Source organism: Pelobates fuscus, chromosome 1 (assembly GCF_036172605.1).
Source record: "Pelobates fuscus isolate aPelFus1 chromosome 1, aPelFus1.pri, whole genome shotgun sequence".
Classification (NCBI taxonomy): Eukaryota; Metazoa; Chordata; class Amphibia; order Anura; family Pelobatidae; genus Pelobates; species Pelobates fuscus.
The window spans coordinates 239,086,496-239,109,128 of NC_086317.1; the positions used below are offsets into that span (position 1 = coordinate 239,086,496).

The 22,633-nt window shown below is 44.0% G+C and overlaps 1 protein-coding gene across 1 annotated transcript in view; it reads right to left on the reverse strand.

Moving 5' to 3' along the window:
- Positions 1–792: 792 nt before the first annotated feature.
- VAV1 (vav guanine nucleotide exchange factor 1) overlaps positions 793–22,633 on the reverse strand; it is a 159,935-nt gene continuing 138,094 nt past the window's right edge. The window contains exons 25-27 of the mRNA XM_063444527.1: positions 8,543–8,654; positions 6,195–6,343; positions 793–1,385 (exon numbers count right to left, since the gene is read on the reverse strand). Of these exons, the coding sequence (XP_063300597.1) occupies positions 1,332–1,385; positions 6,195–6,343; positions 8,543–8,654 (315 nt within the window). The 3' untranslated portion in view covers positions 793–1,331. The remainder of the gene's footprint in view (positions 1,386–6,194; positions 6,344–8,542; positions 8,655–22,633) is intronic.

The following is a 22,633-nucleotide window of genomic DNA, read 5'->3' on the forward strand; positions in this document are numbered from 1 at the left end:
CTCACCCACATAGTACACTACCAGCACCCTCACACATCACACTAACAGCACCCTCACACAGCACACACACAGCTTTGTGTCTGTGTGTGTATATATGTGTATATATACATATACATAAATATATATATATGTATATATATATATATATATATATACGCCGCGTGTGCTTGTGCTTTAGGGTGCACACCCTAATGCAATAGGCTGCGCACGCCTATGGCTGTAAATACTGTTTGTTGATTGGTGTAAGGGTACAGTTGGGGGATATTTAGCTTATAAAAAGCCTGTACTCCATGTGCTCAGACATTTTGGACATGAGTTCAGCTGAGACCCGATCGGTGAAAATAAAGACCTTTGCTTCCTGAACTGACCTGTGTCCAGACTCTCTGTGCGTGGCTTCTTCAGAATTCTCCTATAACAGTAACATGCAGCACCAACATGTAACTTGACAGGTCTGTTCTAGTTAGTGAAAAACAAGTAGAATGTTGTTTCTAGCTAGTCTGTTGAGCACCTGCATGTTTAGAAGAAATGTTACCCTTTGTATCACAAAAGTTTTTGTCACAAATCATGGGGTAACTAAGAGAATATGTATTCACCAGTCACTTCCTTGTTAACACTTTGAGCACTAGAGGGGTGAGAATTGAACTGATGCACTACCCAGGAAATACAATTTGTGGTTTTCTATTTGAGGAAGTTATAAATACTTAATGTAGAGTTGATAGTATCTATACACGAGGCTAGTGGTAAAAATTTATTTTTCTTTACTTAAGAGGAAAACATAAAACGTGCAAATAATAAAACTTACATTTTTGAACTCAATAGGTGAGTTCATGTTTTCTTTACAAAGACAACACAAAACTCTGGATGTAGACAGGAGTGTGTAAATAAATTCAACAAGGACAGCTTCTAGATTCTTAAACATCATGGAACATCACACTATCACATGCAATTAATTTATAATTAACACATATATAACCAATTCTTTGTTTAAAAGGCAACTGTTTGGCATCATTTAGCAAGGCTGTATAATAGGGTTCCAGTCTGCAACATGTACAATGTTGGGAGCACTCCACAAATAAATACTAGTTTTTGAAAGTTGTAATTCATGATGTGGCTTCTGTGGGTAAGTATATATGCATGGGAACGTTTCCTGTCCGGAAAGGGGGTTAGAGATTCAGCTACATCATGTCCTGCCGTGACTTGCTGCAGGCAGAGTTTTGAGATTTGTCCATGTAAGACTTTTAATTTATTCATTAATAGAGGCACAGAAAGCATCCATTCTCAGCATGTGTCCTTAAACATAATTTGTCAGTTGTGTGATCTTTAATTACCAATCAGCAGTATTCAGAATAATCATCTTCTACGTAGTTTGATGGAAACCACCCAACCTGAATAGAAAGTAAACGTAAAATGTAAATCATACAAAGAGGACTCTGATAACTGAGGTCTATTCACTAAATTGGATATTATGGGGAACTGAACAAATACATTTTGAATATGAAATTCTTTCATTTTAATGTTTTTTTTTCTTTAAATGTAGATAATCCCTCTTCTGCTTTCCTTGTTTCTTTTTGTCTATTATATGCACAGATATGCCTTCTATATCCACACTCATTGCAAGATTTTTTTTTTTTTTTTTTTTATTCTTTATTGCTTGTTTTTAGGTCAGGTTATCATAAAAACAAACAAACAGGGAAACATTATAGAAGAGTGAACAATTCAGGTTCCACTGGCCCAACCCTTTTGTGCAGTAGCGAAAACATTTTCAGTGGTTTGTGTTTATACAAAGTACGAGACCTGTAGGTCGCTGGCTGTTTACGCCACCTGTTGTGTGGACCAACTCGCTTTCTCTTGGTTTTCCCTGGGTGTGTGACCTCTGTTACATTTTGTGTCCACACGTCTGTGTGAGCTCTCCCTCCCCGGGGTCCTTTTTATCCTGTGCGGGCTACCGGTGCCCCGGTCGCAGGGGAGGCCCTGGCTATCCATCACTGGGTTTGCTTGTCTCTTCTGGGCCTGTGAGTCGCCTGTATCAAGTGGTTTGCAGTTTCTGTTGGGTGTTTGTCTTATCAGGGTTTCGGTCGTGAGTATTACTTTTCTATCGTATGCAAGATTATTTTTAAATTCTCTTTAAGAAAAACTTTAATTACAAAAACTTAGGTAATACACCTCTATAATAATTAGAGGTAGAGGGACAATGGGAAGAGTGGGAAAATACAACACTGCTATCTGGGAGGGTTAGGCACACCTACTGAAAGGTTGGTTATCTGGGTGGGGTACCTTAAAGGGGATTCACATTCTTTCTGCACCATGTGTATATATTGAGGAATTGGGTGTACTTTACTTAGTACTGGGGGTCTATGCATTGTTTTTGGTTTTTTTTAGTATTTAAGCCAATGGAACTCCTGGCCCACCTAATTATAAATAAATAAAAGGCATACTTGAAAACGAGAGAAATCTCAATGTATCTTTCCTGGTAAAATATTTTGTAAATAAATAAATATTGTATCTCCAACGGAAAAGAACTCTCTAGAAGAGTGGGAATACCAGGAGCTGGCTAGGTGACTAATGGCTAAAATACTACTAAATAGAGAATAAAAATATAAATATATGGTACTATGCCTTTAAATCTGGAATAGACAAAGTATCCCTATAAATGTGCAAAAATGTGAATAAAGGTGCTATGAGTGGAGATCTCAAATAAATGGAATATCCCTTTAAATGTGCAAAGTTACAAAGAGAATGCTGCTATACCTTTAAAAATGTGCAAACATGCAAAGCAGTGCTATATAGGGGGGTGATAAATAGAAAAAATGTGTATATATATATATATATATATATATATACATAAATACAAAAATACAAAAAGGGAAAAATGAGAGACCAAATTCTCTGCTGGATGACCAACAAATATGTATGAAACTGGTGTCTATATCCCAAACAACATGAGGGATAAATGATACCTGTTGCAAATAATAATAAGGAACTGTTAGCTTTAGGCAATAAAAATGGAAACAATATATCGCTGGAAAACTGAAGCATAAAACTGGATCACTTCATATAAAAAGTGCCAGTTTATTGAATATATTAAAATAACTTGGAAAAAGTTAAATATAATAAAAATACAAGTCACACTAGATTCAGAAGTGCATTACCAGACTGATGCATAGGAAAATAACAGTAAGGACCTTCGGATTGTTAAGGATGGATATGGATTGTGTTGATTCAATATACAGCTGCCGGTGAGGATGGCTTGTGTCTGTGAGCACGTCCCGAGCAGGAGCCTCACTTCAGGGGACGTGCAGGACAGATGCCTCCGGTGGCGGTACTTTCCAAACAGGTCCTGCGTGTGGAGATTAGTGGTGCTGCTGGTACATGCATCTGATCCCGTGTGTTGCTGGGACGCCTGTCTTACGCGTTTCGTAGGGAATGGGCCCTACTTCATCAGAGACATAATAATTTTTTTATTTTTTTTTAAATTTTTTATTTATTTATTTATTTTAATCTTTATTTAAAGTCCCCCCTTTTTTCAATCTTTATTTAAAGTCCCCCTTGTTTTTTTTTTTCTTCTCCATCTTTATTTAAAGTCCCCCCCTCTTTTTTTTTTTAATCTTTATTTATAGTTATAGACCACCACCAGGAATTATTTATTTATTATTATTTTGTATATTATTATATTATTTATCATTAATTATTATTTTTCTCCTGTTTTCTCCTAGAAGGATGGATTCACACTATACCTATATGGTACCTATCTAGTATTGGTTATCCATATGTAGTCAATATACTATTATGATTTTATCCACCTATCTTTATGTATATATAATTATGTCCAGCATTTTATGTCCAGCATTTTATCATCTCTAATTAATTCATTATATATGTTCCTTTCATTTGGAACATTCATATATTGCTTTCCTGTATTTTTGCATTTACCGGTCCTATGTATTTATCTACATTTTATGAGATTTTATAAATATTGTTTTTACCCTAGTGGCAATGATTTGCATTTTATATATATGTATGTATCATTTTATGCAGGTACAAATACTGTTTTTATTAGTATAGAATATATTGGTTTAAACACCTAAACGTATGATTGATAATTAGGCAATGTATATAAAGAAGAACTGAAGCACTAGACACTATTATGTCTCTGATGAAGTAGGGCCCATTCCCTACGAAACGCGTAAGACAGGCGTCCCAGCAACACACGGGATCAGACGCATGTACCAGCAGCACCACTAATCTCCACACGCAGGACCTGTTTGGAAAGTACCGCCACCGAAGGCATCTGTCCTGCACGTCCCCTGAAGTGAGGCTCCTGCTCGGGACGTGCTCACAGACACAAGCCATCCTCACCGGCAGCTGTATATTGAATCAACACAATCCGTATCCATCCTTAACAATCCGAAGGTCCTTGCTGTTATTTTTCTATGCATCAGTCTGGTAATGCACTTCTGAATCTAGTGTGACCTGTATTTTTATTATATTGAACTTTTTCCAAGTTATTTTAATATATTCAATAAACTGGCACTTTTTATATGAAGTGATCCAGATTTATGCTTCAGTTTTCCAGCGATATATTGTTTCCATTTTTATTGCCTAAAGCTAACAGTTCCTTATTATTATTTGCAACAGGTATCATTTATCCCTCATGTTGTTTGGGATATAGACACCAGTTTCATACATATTTGTTGGTCATCCAGCAGAGAATTTGGTCTCTAATTTTTCCCTTTTTGTATTTTTGTATTTATTTATATATATATATATATACACATTTTTTCTATTTATCACCCCCCTATATAGCACTGCTTTGCATGTTTGCACATTGTTAAAGGATATTTAAAGGTATGGCAGCATTCTCTTTGTAACTTTGCACATTTAAAGGGATATTCCATTTATTTGAGATCTCCACTCATAGCACCTTTATTCACATTTTTGCACATTTATAGGGATACTTTGTCTATTCCAGATTTAAAGGCATAGTACCATATATTTATATTTTTATATTTTTATTCTCTATTTAGTAGTATTTTAGCCATTAGTCACCTAGCCAGCTCCTGGTATCCCCACTCTTCTAGAGAGTTCTTTTCCCTTGTTCTATATAGGTTTTTAGTGAATCCCTATCATTACCAGTTTTAGAGCAGCTTAGTGCTAGTCCGTCTCCCTCTCTCCTGTGTGGTACATTAGGTACACCAGAACCGTTCTACATTGTATCTCCATCCATTCATACCATTGCATTGAGAGGATTGGAGGCAGTATAATGAGGTATTATACCGCCTGGTTATTAACTTTCACTCCCCTTTGTACTCCCTCAGCCATTCCCAAATGTGCCCATGTGACCCATGTTTGATTTATATTTTTTTGGGAGAAAGAGACACCATATTGGATCCTCTGAAGTTACTTAAAGGGACACTATAGTCACCAGAACAACTACAGCTTATTGCATTTGTTATGGTGAGTAGAATCATTCCCTGCAGACTTTTTGCTGTAAACACGGTCTTTTTAAAGAAAATGCAGTGTTTTCATTACAGCCTAGGGATAACTCCACTGGCCACTCCTCAGATGTCCACTAAAGCTGCTTCCTTGAGCAGTGCTGCACAATGTGCTGTACTACCATTCAGTGTCTCCACCCTCTCTATGCAGACATTGAACTTTCCTCATAGAGATGCATTGATTCAATTAATCTTGTGCTGGCTCTGCCCCTGTTTTGCCTCCTTGACAGTCTCAGCCAACCCTATGGGGAAGCATTGTTATTTGCTCAGATCACCACTTTTGATGATGTCAGCAGACAGCAGGCAGATTCAGAGGCAGACAGGGGTAGAGCCAGCAGCTGCAGACTTGAATAAAAGTAATATTTTACTATAATTAGGGAGGCAAGAGGAGGCCTGGGGGAGAGAGTAGATGGTGGCTTTAACACTATAGTGTCGGGAATACATGTTTGTGTTCCTGACCCTAGAGTGCTCCTTTAAGGATTCTGGAGATATGCCTTTGCTTTTTATTCAAAGAGGGAATCAAATAAAATCCTATGGAATCCCAATACATTTTCATCTGCCTTGCCCTAATGGAGTGGGCAGGTGAAATAATTAGCAGGGCCCCACAACTATCATGTGTGCTTGCCTGGTACCTGCTAATCCACTCTAGTGTAGAAGCATTCTAATTGTATGGAAAGAAATAAGATATGTGCAGTTTCTCACCTTGCCATATACTTCTCCTTTCCACCAGCCTTGATGTCCTTTCTTGCTTAGGATCCTGATCACATCTCCCTCCTTCAAAGACAGTTCTGTTCTATCTCTTGCACAGAAATCATACCGTGCTCGGGCTGACCCAAAATATTTCATCTTATCTGTGAAGACAAGTGAGAAAAAACTCCTGCATAAGAAGTTGTGATTTTAATCAATGAATGGGGTTATTCACCAAAGTAAGAATTGCCGGGAATGCAAAGTGAATTCCAAGTAAATTTCTAATTTAAGTCCAAAATAGTCAAACGGGAAACAAAAAAGATACAAGTGGAGTTTAGTGGAGCTATCCAAATGCCCTCTAATTTGGTGCCCTTGTGTTTGATTGCCATAATTATACGATCCCAAACAAGGGCGCAGACAGATCCATTATTTGATATCCTTAAAGGGACACTCCAGTGCCAGGAAAACAAATCGTTTTCCTGACACTGCAGGTCCCCTCTCGCTCCCACCCCCGATCCCATGTTGCTGAAGGGGTGAAAACCCCTTCAGTGACTTACCTAAGACCACTTCCGATGTCCCTCGGTGGTGGTTTATGGTCAGCCGGCGTGGGAGACCGATTGCGCATGCACGGCTGCCGGCGGGATGAGACCTAATGCGTATGCGCAGCAATGCCGCGCACACGCATTAGACCTCCCCATTGGAATGCATTGAAAATGCTTTCACTGCTTTCCTATGTGGATTTTAGCGAGCGTGAGTACGTCCAGCGACGCTATAGCACAGAAAACCTGTGCTATAGACCAGGAAGTGCCCTCTAGTGGCTGTCTGGTAGACAGCCACTAGAGGAGGAGTTCACCCTGCAAGGTAAATATTGCAGTTTATGAAAACTGCAATATTTACAATTGCAGGGTTAAGTTTAGTGGGAGTTGGCACCCAGACCACTCCAATGGGCAGAAGTGGTCTGGGTGCCTGGAGTATCCCTTTAAATATGGCAATGCACATAAAAGTATCAGATTAGAAAACTATGCCATTTCTTAATTTTGATCTTTCGGCTGTTTAGTAGATAGCTCCCTAATTTGGTATCCTTTAATTTCCTACACAAGGATAGCAAATTAGGGAGTTATCTGCTAAACCGCTGAAAGATCAAAATGAAGAAATGCCCCTTTCTAAATTTTGATATATCAGCTGTTTAGTAGATAACTCCCTAATTTGCTATCCTTGTGTGGGATTAACATATTTAAAGGATCGCTATCACTGTAGTGTCCTGAGGGTGCCCCCATCCTCAGGCTCCCCCTCCCATGGCGCTGAAACCCCTTCAGCAGCTTACCTTATTCCAGCGCCGGGCTTCCTCTGCGCTGGTGACCTCTCCTCCCCCGCCGACGTCAGCTCCCCTGTCTGACGTCAGCGGAGCAGAATGCTTTCTCAATGCTTTCCTATGAACGCTCTGCGTAGATGCGCCTCTAGTGGCTGTCGGAAGACAGCCACTAGAGGCTGGCTTAACTCCAAATGTAAACATAGCATTTTTTCCCCTATAGGAATACAAAGTCTCACATAAATATACACATAATTTCTATTTATTTGCCAGAGCTACTGGTACATACAATTTTTTTAAAAATACTTAAAATAAAAAATTCCAGCAAACTTTTTATCTCTGTTATTAAAGGAACACTATAATGTCAGGAATGCAAATGTGTATTCCTGACACTATAGGTCTTAATAGCTGTTTAGGCCCCCGGCACCTCTTACCTCCAGTTAAAAAGCTCACGCTCCACCCCTTGGCTGAGATTATCAAACTTGATGATCTCAGCCAATCCAATGCTTTCTCAAAATGCACCAATCAGCTTCTCCTCATAGAGATGCATTGAATCAGTGCATCTCTCTGTGGAAAGTTCATGGCCTCCATGACGCTGAACACACTGACCCATGAAGCACCTCTAGTGGCCGTTTGAGTGACTGCCGCTGTAAATGTCCCTGGGTACTAATATAAACACTGCTTTTTTTTCTAAAAAGACAGCATTTACAATAAAAAGCCTGCAAGGACATAATATACACACTAGAACAACTACATTTTCAATTGTGTCCACACAAAGTTTAAACTCTATAAACAAGTCTAGAGAGTGGTTTCAACTGATTTTGTAGCTCAAACACTTATCTTAGCGCAAATAAAGTTCCATCAGTGTAGTGAATTAATGATGAGGACAGCTTATGCACATCAAGTCATAATGCTTGCCCTCAGGAGGAATTTGGAATCGTGAAGACCCCCTTTGCCCAAACATTCTGCACCAACCCTTTCCCATTAATTCCCTTTTCTGTGCCTGGTGCATCCTTGTTTCCTAGTGTTATACGCGGGGTTCCCTAGCACTTACCAGTCCTAGGGTTTGCTCTGTTCTCTGGTTCTTTGAATGAAAATTGTAGAGTTGTTTCCAGAAGTTTAAAGCAATCTTTTAACGAGTTTTGTTGATAATGTCCAACTAGATCCTGTCAGGAAAAAAATATTAAAAATTACATAGTTGAAAAGAGACTTGTGTCAATCAAGTTCAGCTTTCCTCACATGTTTTTGCTGTTGATCCAAAAGAAGGCAAAAAATCTGAAGCGCTTCCAATTTTGCAACAAACTAGGAAAACATTTCCTTCTTGACCCCAAAATGGCAGTCAGATATCTCCTTGGATCAAGCAGCTATTACCCCACTAATTAGAAGTTATATCGAATGGGGAACTCGCTCTATCCACCCCCATCACCGGACGACACTCAGTCCTTGGTGCTCTAGTCCTTAGAAGGACTTTTCCCGTTGAATCCTCCAAACTGGAACAACCTGGAGTAGTGATTAACCCTAGGGATGTGCATGGGGAAAATTAGGCTTAACAAGTCTCTGGTTCGTGCCAGTCCAAATAGACGAACGGAGACTTTTACAGTGCATTTTACAGGATATTATAGTCTGTGGGCAGAGGCTGGCAAGCAGGCTCCTCCAGGAGCTTGTGGCAAACTCACGTGGGAAGGGGAGTTTGTCACAAACAGTTTTCGTCTCATTCATTCCATATAGGCGCAGCCCCTAAGGCCAGCATTCAAGGTCTTAGGCAAGAGGATATAAAGAGAGTGGGAAGGTGGAGGTCGGAGTGTTACAAGCTTTATGTACACCCGGATTTAATGTAATATAATGATATGTTTGATGGTGACATTCGTTTTCTTTATTCTAGTTTCCTCGCCAGCGGCTATTTGGATAGTTGGGCACTGCACTCATTCATCTTTTGGGCACAGAGAAGAGCAGCCGAGAGATCATATGGCCCAAATTTGGCGCTGTATGAGGACAAGTATACAATTTTTTTGGAAAGGAGTAATGGGTTTAAGAATAAATTAGATGTTTGGCACTCTCGAAGGTTGTGGGAGTAACTTCCCTGGTCCAAAATGTATTATTATGCACATTGGAGGAAATGACATTGAGAATAGTAGATCTTTGCAGCTTATATTTTGCATTAAGAATCTATTGAGTGGGGGGCGTGGTCTGAGGTGGGAGCGAGCTGGACGTGTCCGTGTGAGCTCCGCCGGGACCACTGGATCAACGGCTAACAGAAGCGGCATTCCGTGACCGATTGCGGATCAAACTGAAGGGAGACCCGAGATGGAAAAGCGGGCCCCTAAGAAGCCGACCAAAAAACAGGCTGAACAGGGAGCGACGGTGGCAGATCTCTTTGCGGCCTCCCGCGCCATGAGGAACACCCAAGATGGCGGACGGGAAAGCCTTGGAGGGCCGCGATCTCCTTCCAGCCCGGCATCCAGCGGGACTTCGGGATCCCAAGAGCCTGACGCCAAACAGATACTGGCTACCTTGGCGGAGGTAAGATCCTACCTAGCGACAGAGATAGCTAGAAATACCGCCGAAGTTAAGGCGGAGATACAGGCACTCGGCAATAGAACAGCAGTGCTAGAGCAAAGAGTGGAGTCCACAGTGGAAGCTCACAATGCAGCCGCTGCGCAAATTAACCTGTTAACATCCAGGTTAGCGGTGGCTGAATATGCACTAGAAGATTTGGGCAACCGCTCGCGTAGGAACAATATCAGACTGCGGGGTTTGCCAGAGAGAGAGGGGGAAGGCTCCCTGATTGAGGTGGTACTCGCCATATTTAAACCATTGCTACCAAACATACCGGAAAACCTCTGGCATGTTGAGAGGGCTCATAGGGCTCTCAGGGTCAGACGGCCAAATGATACCAGACCCAGGGATATCATCATCAAATTTCAGTTTTTTCAAACAAAGGAAGCTTTGATGAGATATGGAAGGGAAAACCAAATCAAGTATAGAGGAGCTCAATTGGCCCTATTTCAGGACCTGACACCAGACACCCTGAGACAGAGGAGGGAATGGAGGCCTATAACTGAATTGCTCCAACAGCACTCTATTAAATACGCGTGGGGCCATCCGTTCCGCCTGATGGCCTTTAAGGATGGGCGCTCTAAGATCCTACACCCTGGGGGCGATCCGGCGGCATTCCTGCACGACCTAGGGGTACAAGACACAGGCGACATTGCAGTGCCTGGAGCTGCGACAGCGACGGTACATCCCCTCCCTCGAGAATGGTACACGGCGGGTGAGTGAGGTCCGCGGGGGGCTCCCTTACGTTCCTTTTCTGGTGCCAGCCCCTTGAAGAAGTGCCCCATTGGGGACGGCTTGTGGGGGGTATTTTGCATCCTGTTTTTTTGGGAGGGGGTCTTTTTTCTGCGGGCACTTATATCTATTTTAATTTAAAGGTTTTTGTACCCGTCAGGAGCGAGTGATTTTTGCTCGGCCTGGGGTTGATATCCGGGTGGGGGGCTCCATTGTGTTTTGGGGAGGGTTAGGTCTTCTCCTTCTGGAAAGGTGTGGGATTATATACTCATATTGGGGACATGATTCTGACGCATCTGCAAGGCGGCGCCCAGCATACAATCGAGGCACGGTGTGGTTGCCAGCTCATGGGTTAACGTTTTCGCTATTGTTGTGAGGTCTGGACTCTGACTTTTAATATGTCCGGCGGGAGCGGGGTGGACGGTGGGGTAGGCACTGACGGAGGGGTTATTTGTATTTGTACTATGCACACCTATTGTTCGGTTATAGGCATGTTTAAACAGTTTTTAGTTTTTTCTTCGTACCCCCCTCTATGTATTTATGCTTCCTCTTTCACTCTCGAGTACCCACAACCAGGTATTAGATGCGGCCACATGTTGGGCTGCATAGAGGTGGATAGTTGAAATCCACCAAGACCAATTTTTGGCACCCGTATGCTCCACTCCGGCTGACTCGGGGAGCTAGGGATGAGGGGGGTCCCCAACAATTGAGGCAAAGGGCATACTGCTTGTTCTTTACGGGGGAGGGGGGACGTCGGTTTAGGCCTTATTTCTTCCCGCCTCCGGCTCACGCTCCATTAGCTGTGGGATATCCCCAGGGCTATAGCCCATATTTAGTCGCACGAACCCTGGATACCCCGGTCGGGCCTATATAAATGTCTTCCCATTTGATTTAAATAACACGCAAGGCAAGCTCTTTCCACCCATAGGATGCAGGGAGCAGCGAGGGGATCACAGGGCGAGAGTAAAGTCGAGTTGCAAGGGATGCCCGAGAAGGAGTACGGGTATGATACCCAAGGGGAGCCTGGGGTGGGGCGTCCTACCTAGGTGAATGTATTTGTAATGACCGCCACCAATCGTTTCTATTCGGCTGCGGTTTTAATTATTTTTAGGTTGGTCTGAATCCCTGGCCCTGTTGAGCCTTTTAGGATCACTGGAGGGACAGGGACTCATACCCCACAAGAGCCTGGCTTTAGATAAGACCAGGCATTTACTGTACATAATATGTTTTCTACTTACTGTTCTTTTATTTTCCTCTTTATTTTGTCCCCTTTCTATCCCTTCTTATACCTTCCCTTACCCAGCCCTGGAGGGTGACGTTGGGGGAATACACCTTAGGAACGGCCGGAACGTAACTGGTGAGACTTCAATGACAGGAGCAGCGCTTACTATGCAAGCTAGATCGCGCCGGCGAAGATTATCTATTCCTACCGAGAGAAAGTTAGACGAAATACATTTAGTGCGCAGGCTTCACAATGGGTTTTATCATAGCGATTCACACGGGATAGACCCATGCCGGTGAAGATATTGTCCATGAATGTTAAAGGTCTTAATGCACCCAAAAAAAGGCGCCTCATGTTTAGGGATCTCAACCGTTTGAACCCCGATATAGCTTTCCTGCAGGAGACACACATTCAGGCCTCGGCGAAATTTGCACTCAGAGACCGTACGTACCGAACCACGTATGAGTCGAGAGCGCTCAATAAGAGGAATGGCGTTGCAATCCTGGTACACCACAGATGCCCGCTTAATGTTACTAGGGTACATGCGGACTCGGGGGGCCGCTTTGTGCTCCTGTCAGGAACGTTGTACTCCCATAGCATACATATTATTAATCTTTATGGCCCCAATGACCCCTCTAAGGAGTTTTGGGCGGAATTGACACTGATGATTAACACTCTACCACATGGCATGATAATAGTAGGAGGCGATTTCAATGCAGCGCCATGCCCGGCGAGAGATAGGGGATCAGGTAAAGGTATTCCTAGATCGCATAATAGGGGCGGACAGGACAAATTATTACATATCTTCATGCAGGACACAGGCTTAGTAGATATCTGGAGGGCACAACACCCGGACGACAACGATTTTACATTCTACTCTGCACCCCATGATACTTACTCGAGAATTGACTTGTTTTTGGTTAATACTCACTCAGTGCCCAAAGTATCGATATCGACTGTAGGATCCATAACCTGGTCTGATCACGCTGACATTTCCATAACATTGGATAAACTAAGTGCTACGTCCCCATGGTCATGGAAATTGAACACTTCTTTGCTGCGTGATCCGGCAATAGTTGAGGAGGTTAGGAAGGAATTGCTTGACTACTTCGCTAGAGAAACTGGCACGGATTTATCAAAGGTGACGGTGTGGTCGGCTCATAAAACGGTGATCAGGGGCGTTTTGATTCGTGCAGCAACGCTGAAGAAAAAACGCAAAACCCAACTGCTATCTTCCCTTCTGGAGTCCTTGCGTGAGGCCGAACTGAAACATAAGATCGACGCTACACCTGCTAACTTGCAGGTGGTGCGGGAACTGAGAGCCTCGATTAAAGGAACGATGATAGACGAAACAGCACGGGCTATCGTAAGATCTAAACGGACCTATTTTGAAAAGGGCAACAAGATGGATACCCTACTGGCGAGAACGTTACGGCCACGACAGCATCGACCCCACATTACTAAAATCAGAGATGCCTTAGGTCAATACCGCACAGACCCCACAGATATAGCTACAGTATTTACGGAATTCTTCGCTAAACTATACAACCACTCCACAACAGACCCCGCCAGAATCAGCGACGAAAGGGACAAGATACAAGCCTTCCTTGCCGGGCTGGATTTACCAAAACTAAATGGGGCGGAAGTGGAGTCCTTGAGGAAACCGATTACAGAGGGGGAAGTAGAAGTGGCAATCTATACTCTGAAAAGTAATAAGGCTCCGGGACCGGATGGATTCGATGGCTCTTATTATAAAACCTTTAGGGAAGAACTGGTTCCACACCTGGTTGATTGGCTTAACGAATTATTAGATGGAGGAACGCCTGATAGGGATATGTCACTAGCAGACATCGTTTTACTGCCGAATCAGGCAGAGATTTGTCGACCCCAGAAAACTTTCGCCCGATTTCCCTTATCAATCACGACTCAAAAATACTAGCGAAGATCCTGGCTACCAGGATAAATCTGATCCTACCTCGGCTGATTCACCCTGACCAGGTGGGGTTTATACCAACTAGACAACTATTCGAGAATACTCGACGTAACGTGGACCTCATATGGAGACAAACCACGAGGAAGATACCGACGATATTACTATCGTTGGATGCCGAAAAGGCTTTCGACAGGGTTCAATGGCCTTACTTATTTACAATGCTGGATCACCTTGGATTCCCGGTTCAGTTCACGACTGCGGTTCGAGCAATGTATACCAACGTCAGAGCCCAAATCCGCATTTCGGGTGCAAAGATAAAACCGTTTGGTCTTAGCAATGGCACGAGACAAGGATGCCCATTGTCGCCCTTATTATTCGCCCTGTCTTTAGAGCCGCTCCTTCAGGCAATACGCGCAGCCCCGAATATCAAAGGGGTAGATGTCGGAGGGAAACGATACGTGGTGTCGGCATTCGCCGACGACGTGTTACTGACGCTAACTGAACCGAGGGGATCTATGGCGGCACTGGCAGACGTTTTGGGAGAATTTGGAGAATTGGCCGGATACAAGGTGAATATGGATAAATCCAGTGTGTTACCCATAGGGATGCCGGAGCTGGACACAGACTACATAGGGAGAACCTACAAGTTAAGAATATCGAGAGATCACATAAAATATCTAGGCATACGATTGACAGCGGATCCATCTAAATTATTCCAACAGAATTACACTCCGCTGATTAAGACCTTGATGACGGATATGGAGAAATGGATGGAAAAGGCAATTTCTTGGATCGGCAGGATACACTCCGTAAAGATGAATGTGCTACCCAGAATATTGTTTTTGTTCCAGGCACTTCCGATAAGGGTATCCAGATCAGACCTAGGACCGCTACAGCAAGCCATAGGCAAATTTATATGGCAAAACAGGAAACACAGGGTATCACGCAACATTCTTTATCGAGCTAAGGGCAGAGGAGGACTTGGCCTTCCACATTTACACTTTTATTACATTGCCGCCCAACTGGCACAGGTGGCGCTGTGGCACTCCCCGCCTGAGGAAAGAAGATGGGTTGACCTGGAAGCATCCCTTATGGGGATGGATATGCCTCAGTTCTATATGTGGACCCCGAAGGAGCACAGACCGAACATAACAGTGACTTGTCCAGCGATCTCTAACTCGCTGAAAATATGGGACACGGCTGCACCTAAGTATGGCTTGGCGTCCTCCCCCTCACCGATGACCCCTCTATTGAGGAACAAAGCATTCTTACCAGGGATGTCGGCCCGGGAGTTTAGAGGCATGGAAAGGGCGGGACTGCAAAGGTTATTTCAGCTATACGAGGGGGGCTCGATCGTGACTTTTGACAATCTGCAAAATAAAACACCTCTGCGACCCTTTGACTATTTCAGGTACCTTCAGATCAGGGATTATGCCCGTAACATCCAGGTTAAACAAGCCGCAGAGGCACAGATGACGTTCTTTGAGAGAATGTGCGCAAAAGAACGATTCCCAGGAAAAATGATTTCACTTATCTACTTACATTTATGCCACAACACTTCAGAATGGGGAGGACTAACATACATAGCCCAATGGGAAGCGGAATTAGGAGAGACATTAGAGGGAGTGGAGTGGCAGGAGATGTGGGAGGCGGCCGCGCAGGCTTCTATGTGTGTCTCCCTGCAGGAACAGTCCTATAAGACGCTATTTAGGTGGTATACCACACCGGTAAAGTTGAGCCGTATGAATCAAATTACTACAGACCTATGCTGGCGAGGATGTGGTCTCAAGGGCACATATGTCCACATGTGGTGGGAATGCCCAATAGCACAAGTGTTTTGGCGACAAATTGCGCAATTGCTACGAGACATATTTGAGAGGGAGGTTAAACTAGACCCATGGGTGTTCCTGTTAGCCAGACCTATAGATAACTGGACCAAAGCGCAACTAACCCTATTGAATAAGGTGACTCTGGCAGCTAGGAGAGCTCTGGCACAGGGATGGTTGAAACAGGAGGCCCCAGGGATTGATATGGTGATCAGGAAAATTAAAGATAATTACCTCATGGATGACCTCACAGCTCGAGTTAGGGGTACGACGAAAAAGTTTGAAAAAATTTGGGGCCCTTGGGAGGCCAGCGCAGCCAATACGTGAGTTTAGCTCACACGACATGGGATGGCCGGACCCTCCTGACGTCACCCTCCTCCCCCCCCCCCCCCTTTTTTTTTTCTTTCCCCTAGTTTTTCCTTTTTTCACACTCTGATATCTACTTTCATCTCTCTGTTCCTTTCCTTCTCTCTTGTGAGATCTTCTTAATTATTTCACGAAAGCCAGGCAGACTGTAAATAACTAGTACCACGAAAGGATTGGGACATGGGCTTACTGGTGCAATTGGATAGAACTTTGTAAGAGTTTGACAAAAAATATAAAACAGCAAACGAGTTGTTAGATTATCATGGAAACACAGGATGGAAAATAGGGCATGTCCTACACATATTTAACATGCGAACATACTAGTATGACATATATGGTGCTGTTTGACCTGCCTTATTGGTTTCTGTTTTTGTCTTATTACTGCCTTTGCTTATCTCTCATCTATGTTATAAGTTTAAAAATTTTAAAAAATAAAAAACTGGGAAGGACTGGTTAAAAGCTGATAGCCGCATTCCAGGATACGTTGGTGAAGTGAAGGTTTACTAGGAGGGATAGTTTAAGGTCATTCCAAATACGATGTGAACCATGCATATATAATGTAACAATATCCTGTATCGGCTCGTTTTGATATGCAATTATTGTAATGTTCTTCCTTGACATAAATAAAGAATTTATAAAAAAAAAAAGAATCTATTGAGTGAAGTTAAGGCAAGATTACCCAATACTTTTTTAATATTTTCTGAAATCGCGCTGCAACTAATATGGAGCAAGCAGTGGGGTTTGAAGGCTTTGGAATGAGTTAGGCGTAAAGTTAATAGAGCCATTGATAAGTTCATGCCTTTTTTAGGAGGTATAAGTTTGAGGCATGTGGATTGGAAAAATGTTGGTAAAGGGCTTTATTTTAAGGATGGAGTTCACCTAGCTGAGATTGGGATTGACATTTTTAATAATGGTTTACAAGAAGGAATGGAGAAGGCTGTAGGATTGTGGAAGGGACTGCAAATGGCAGAGGTTTGCTGCCATTGCGGCTTGGAGTAAGGTCGCCTTAAATACGAGGTGGATTGAGGCTTAAGGTTTAAGCAATCTGGCTGGTTTCATTTTGGTGAAATGGTTATGGAATTAATTTTAAAGTGTTTTGTCATGCCTCTAATTACCCTCAATAAAGCTACGACCTTTCCATCCAATGTTAAATGACGTCGGTTCTTATTTATTATTTATTATATGGTATTTGTTTTGCTCAGAAGAGACTGTCGTTGTGCTGCTTTGCAAGTAATGGGCTCATTTAATAGTTTTTGTAGCTAATAGTAAAAAATTGCATTACCCCATAGTATTCTTTTAAAGGGATACTTTAAACACCAAAACAATTTCAGCTTAATGAATCTGTTTTACTGTACAGATCATGCCCCTGCAGTCTTACTGCTCAATTATCTGCCATTTATGAGTTAAAGGGACACTCATGGTACCAATACAACTTTAGTGCATTTTTGGCTTCATTAATATCTGTATTTATTGCATGCTCAAATCTTTCTTGTTTTTGCGTAACTAAATGTTTTACAAAACTCTACACTATAAGCCTGTTTCTTTATACAGCCCTCTTCATTCCAGGAAAACACTTCCTTATTACATGTATGCACACGGCTCAGCCACTGGTTTCACTACCTATTGGTAGTTTCTGTCTGTCTGCAGCCAGGTTGTGAATTAAAAGCAGATCATTCAGAGTTGCCGGTGCTGAGACTGTGTGCATACATTTGATAAGGAAGTCTTTCTGGCATGATAAACAGGAAGATGCGAGGAGTTAAAAAGTACATAGCATTGTTCTGTGGCCCTTTTGCACCCACATGTAAAATTGAAGAATGTATATACCCATAAACCATGATTCTAAATTGTCCCACCTTCTTTGGTCTGGAGAGGAGTGCTACGTGACTACCAGGGCAAGTGGGGCAGTCCCGCGTAATACCAAATATAGTACTCCATGGGTCACCCTACATCGTTATTACTACCAAACGAAATTGTCTATGGCTACCTATAGGTGGACTAAGTTATTTCTAGTGACTAGAATTGGCAATGACTGAAAGAAAACCTTTTAATATTAATTTTTTTCACTACGTGGACATGCCCTATCCAAGAGATTGGTTTCTCCATGCATTCAGGTCTATGATTAGTGAGTGAAATAGGGGTGTGTAAGTCTGTTCGTATATAACGTTGGGGTTAGCGGTTATGTTCAGACCTAGATACTTGAGTGACTCTGTAGTAAATGGGATTGGGTATAGTGATCCAATGAGTGCCCTGTCCACCGTTGAGAGATATAGAGGCTTAGCTCTCGATTTTGTGAGGTTCATCGAGTAGCCCAGAAATTCACCTCAAGACTAAAGCACAGAGAGTCAGTGAATGTTCTACCAGCTATGTTGACACCTGTGATGTCGGGATAGTTGTGAATTGTGTGGAGGAATGATTCTAGTATTAATGCGAACAGCAGCGATGACGGTGCACCCCTGCCTAGTACTGTTCCCAGGTACAAATGCTTTAGGTTTTAAATCTGAAATGAAATTCTGAGTGTGAATGTTTGTATATTGAGCCTGGATTGCCTTAAAATATGTCCCTGGAAATCCTCTGTTAAACGCTTTCTCCACATCCAAAGAGAGAACCAGAGAAGTCATTCCTGTTTCCACTAACTGCCAAACCAGGTCAATGTTCTGAGTATATGTTTGTAGAGTTGTCTCTTTGGCATAAATTCCAGCTGGTCAGGAAGGACGAGTGTGGTCAGGTTTGGGTGAAGTCTAGATATTGATTAAGGGGATGGGCCTGCATGTAGAGACCTGTAATTTGTCTCGTCCTTGTTTCAGTATTAATATATTATATTTGTTAATGCCATGTCAGGATTAGAAGGTCCTCCCTTCATCTTCAAGAGCATCTCTAAGTGCGGGACAAGTTCCTTGTGGAACATCTTGTAGTGGACAGCTCTGAGCAGTGTGCTCAAGCGATTTATTGTAAAGGGCTATGTAAAATTTAGTAAAAGGGTCATTGATGTCTTACGTTCCTCGTCTCTAAGGAAGGGGATTAGTTTGAAGCCTGTGTAAGATCGAATTGTCATGTGATAATTTTATAATTTCTTCTGGTCACTTGTGACAAGGTTGTTGGGTCGGGAGAGACATTTTCCTGAAAATAATTGCTAATGACCTTATGCTTCCTCTTTGATATCTAGATCTTTTAAGAGTGAAGAATTTGGTTTCCAGGGGGCTGCTGAACGCAGTTTATCAAAATATATCGCTAAGACATGGAAAACCTGCTTGGCACCAACAAAACAAACACTACTCACTCAGGTCTCTACAAATTGGGGATACAAGGCAATGGCACACTAATACTTAAGACAGGGATGTTATATATACAAGGAGAAAAACAGATGGGATATTCATGTTACACAGTAATCATTGTATATGTATACGCATGTCATGTTGATTGTGAAAACCAATATAAATTGTCAAATTAAAAAAATTAATATATATCGCTATGTCAGCATGGTCCAACTAAAAAAAATATTTATTTTTGTCTTCGCAATGGGATCACCTAGGCCATTCATGAGAAAGAAGTCTATGTGGGAGAGTGTTTGGTTTGGGGCAGATATAAAATACTAGGAAAGTGGTAACGGGCCAGGGTCAATGATCTGTTATGTTTGCTATGTTGTGACACTTGAAGTGTCCATGGCTCCAGCCCTCTCTCCCTGGTGGCAGCATGGAAAACAAGTGGAAAGTCGAAGGGGGTCAGGAGAGGTGGAAAGAGGGGAGAAGGAGAAGAAGGAGTAAACAATAAACATATAATTACACGAAAATAACCCTTTGAGTTCTGGACTTACATGATCCCAGACACAGGCAAGGGATGGATGTCCTCCCGTTTGGGTCCGGAAGAACTACCTCCGCCACTAAAGTGTGAGAACGACCGACCTCCGCCAGTCTTATTATATACACATTATGTGTATTTCTATAATAATCATAAAGTTATGTGACTCCAGCATTATGGGGAGGAACCTATGTAAACACTATTAGAGAGGGGTACCAACTGTTGTGCCGTACTGAAAGGCTGCCACTATGTACCAATTTGGCCCCACAGTACTTGGCTTCCCTGATCTAACTGCTCTATGGGTCATGCCTGGGTATAATGAAACAAAAGCTATTCCCTGTCTATTACACTTACGTGGGGCAGGTTATGGTTATCAACCCTTCTCTATGTGATGCTTTTATCTTCCTGTGGCCCTCCTGGTGCATAGATAGTACTGTATCTGTTTTTATTTTTCTGTCTTTTATGTTCATTTAAAAAAATAATTTTTAGATTAACTATTTGTTGTAGTATGAACGTGGTAGGGAAGAGTTGCATACATGGTTATTAAACTTCGGCCCTGTACTAAAACAAACTGTCTAGGGACTGTATTAACTCTGGAAAATGGTTTGTTTGTTGCCTGCTTGGGGTATTTATCCATTAGGAGCCATCCTGTGTCTTGATGCCTCAGATATCTGGGTATTGTTGACCTGCCTTAATGGGTAGCAGGTTAGTCTACCAGTGTTGGGGGCAGGTAAGGTAAGGGGAAAAGTAGAAGTAAAGCTCCTGGGTCTTGGAGTTGGCATGTTGACTACATTAGCTATGTGTGTAAAGCCGTGATGGGCATAAAAATCTCCCTACTTTAAAACGGTAAAACATTACGCCTTACGCTGGTAGGAGTAGAATATTTAACCATAGAACATTAAACAAGAACATTAGGCAATTTAACTTTTGTGGTTTTGATGTTCGTATAGAGCTAGATGTCTTAGTAAGACAACGTATCTGGAGGTTTGGCTAGACTGGATAGCGTCCAGGGGCGGACTGACAGGTCGGGCAGATCGGTCATGGACCGAGGGCCCGAGGCAGTCAGGGGCCCGGCAGCACAGACATGCTCTGGCTGGGGAGATCAAAGATCTCCCCAGCCAGAACATGATTTTTTCGTTATTCCAGTGATATGCTGCAGGACCCCTGCAGCATATCACTCTGTAGTTAACCCCCTCCCCCCCTCCCCCGTTTTTCCTCTCTCAGGGAGACCTGGCAGTAAGTATTCAGTTCATGCTGCCAGGTCTCTAGCCGTGCGGTGCTGTGTGAGGAGGAAGAGGCGGGCCAGGAAGTGACATCACTTCCTGCCCTGCCTGAAGAGCACCCGGACGATAAGGAGCTACAGCAGCCTAGCAGACAGCACAGGTAAGCTAATTTTCATTCACCTCAGTACCCCCTGTCTTCCTGTACCCACATCAGCCCCCCCAGTACCCACATCAGCCCAGCCACCCCCCCAGTACCCACATCAGCCCCCCCCAGTACCCACATCAGTCCCCCAGTACCCAAATCAGCCCCCCAGTACCCAAATCAGCCCCCAGTACCCACCTCAGCCCCCCAGTACCCACCTCAGCCCCCCCAGTACCCACATCAGCCCCCCAGTACCCACCTCAGCCCCCTGTACCCACATCAGCCCCCCTGTACCCACATCAGCCCCCCCGTTACCCACATCAGCCCCCCTGTACCCACCTCAGCCCCCCTAGTACCCACATCAGCCCCCCCAATACCCACATCAGCCCCCCCAATACCCACCTCAGCCCCCCCAATACCCACATCAGCCCCCCAGTACCCACATCAGCCCCCCCAGTACCCACATCAGCCCCCCCAGTACCCACATCAGCCCCCCAAGTACCCACATCAGCCCCCCCAGTACCCACATCAGCCCCCCCAGTACCCACCTCAGCCCCCCAGTACCCACATCAGCCCCTCCAGTACCCACCTCAGCCCCCTGTACCCACCTCAGCCCCCCAGTACCCACCTCAGCCCCAGTACCCACCTCAGCCCCCCTAGTACCCACATCAGCCCCCCCTAGTACCCACATCAGCCCCCCCAATACCCACCTCAGCCCCCTGTACCCACATCAGGCCCCCCCTGTACCCACATCAGCCCCCCAGTACCCAAATCAGCCCCTCCAGTACCCAAATCAGCCCTCCAGTACCCAAATCAGCCCCCCAGTACCCAAATCAGCCCCCCCAGTACCCAAATCAGCCCCCCCACTACCCACCTCAGCCCCCCAGTACCCACCTCAGCCCCCCCAGTACCCACCTCAGCCCCTCCAGTACCCACATCAGCCCCCCTGTACCCACATCAGCCCCCCCTGTACCCACATCAGCCCCCCCTGTACCCACATCAGCCCCCCCTGTACCCACATCAGCCCCCCCAGTACCCAAATCAGCCCCCCCAGTACCCACCTCAGCCCCCCCAGTACCCACCTCAGCCCCCCCAGTACCCACCTCAGCCCCTCCAGTACCCACCTCAGCCCCTCCAGTACCCACCTCAGCTCCCCAGTACCCACCTCAGCTCCCCCCAGTACCCACATCAGCTCCCCCCAGTACCCACATCAGCTCCCCCCAGTACCCACATCAGCCCCCTGCACCCACCTCAGCCCCCCAGTACCCACCTCAGCCCCCCGGTACCCACACCAGCCCCCCGGTACCCACCTCAGCCCCCCCAGTACCCACCTCAGCCCCCCCAGTACCC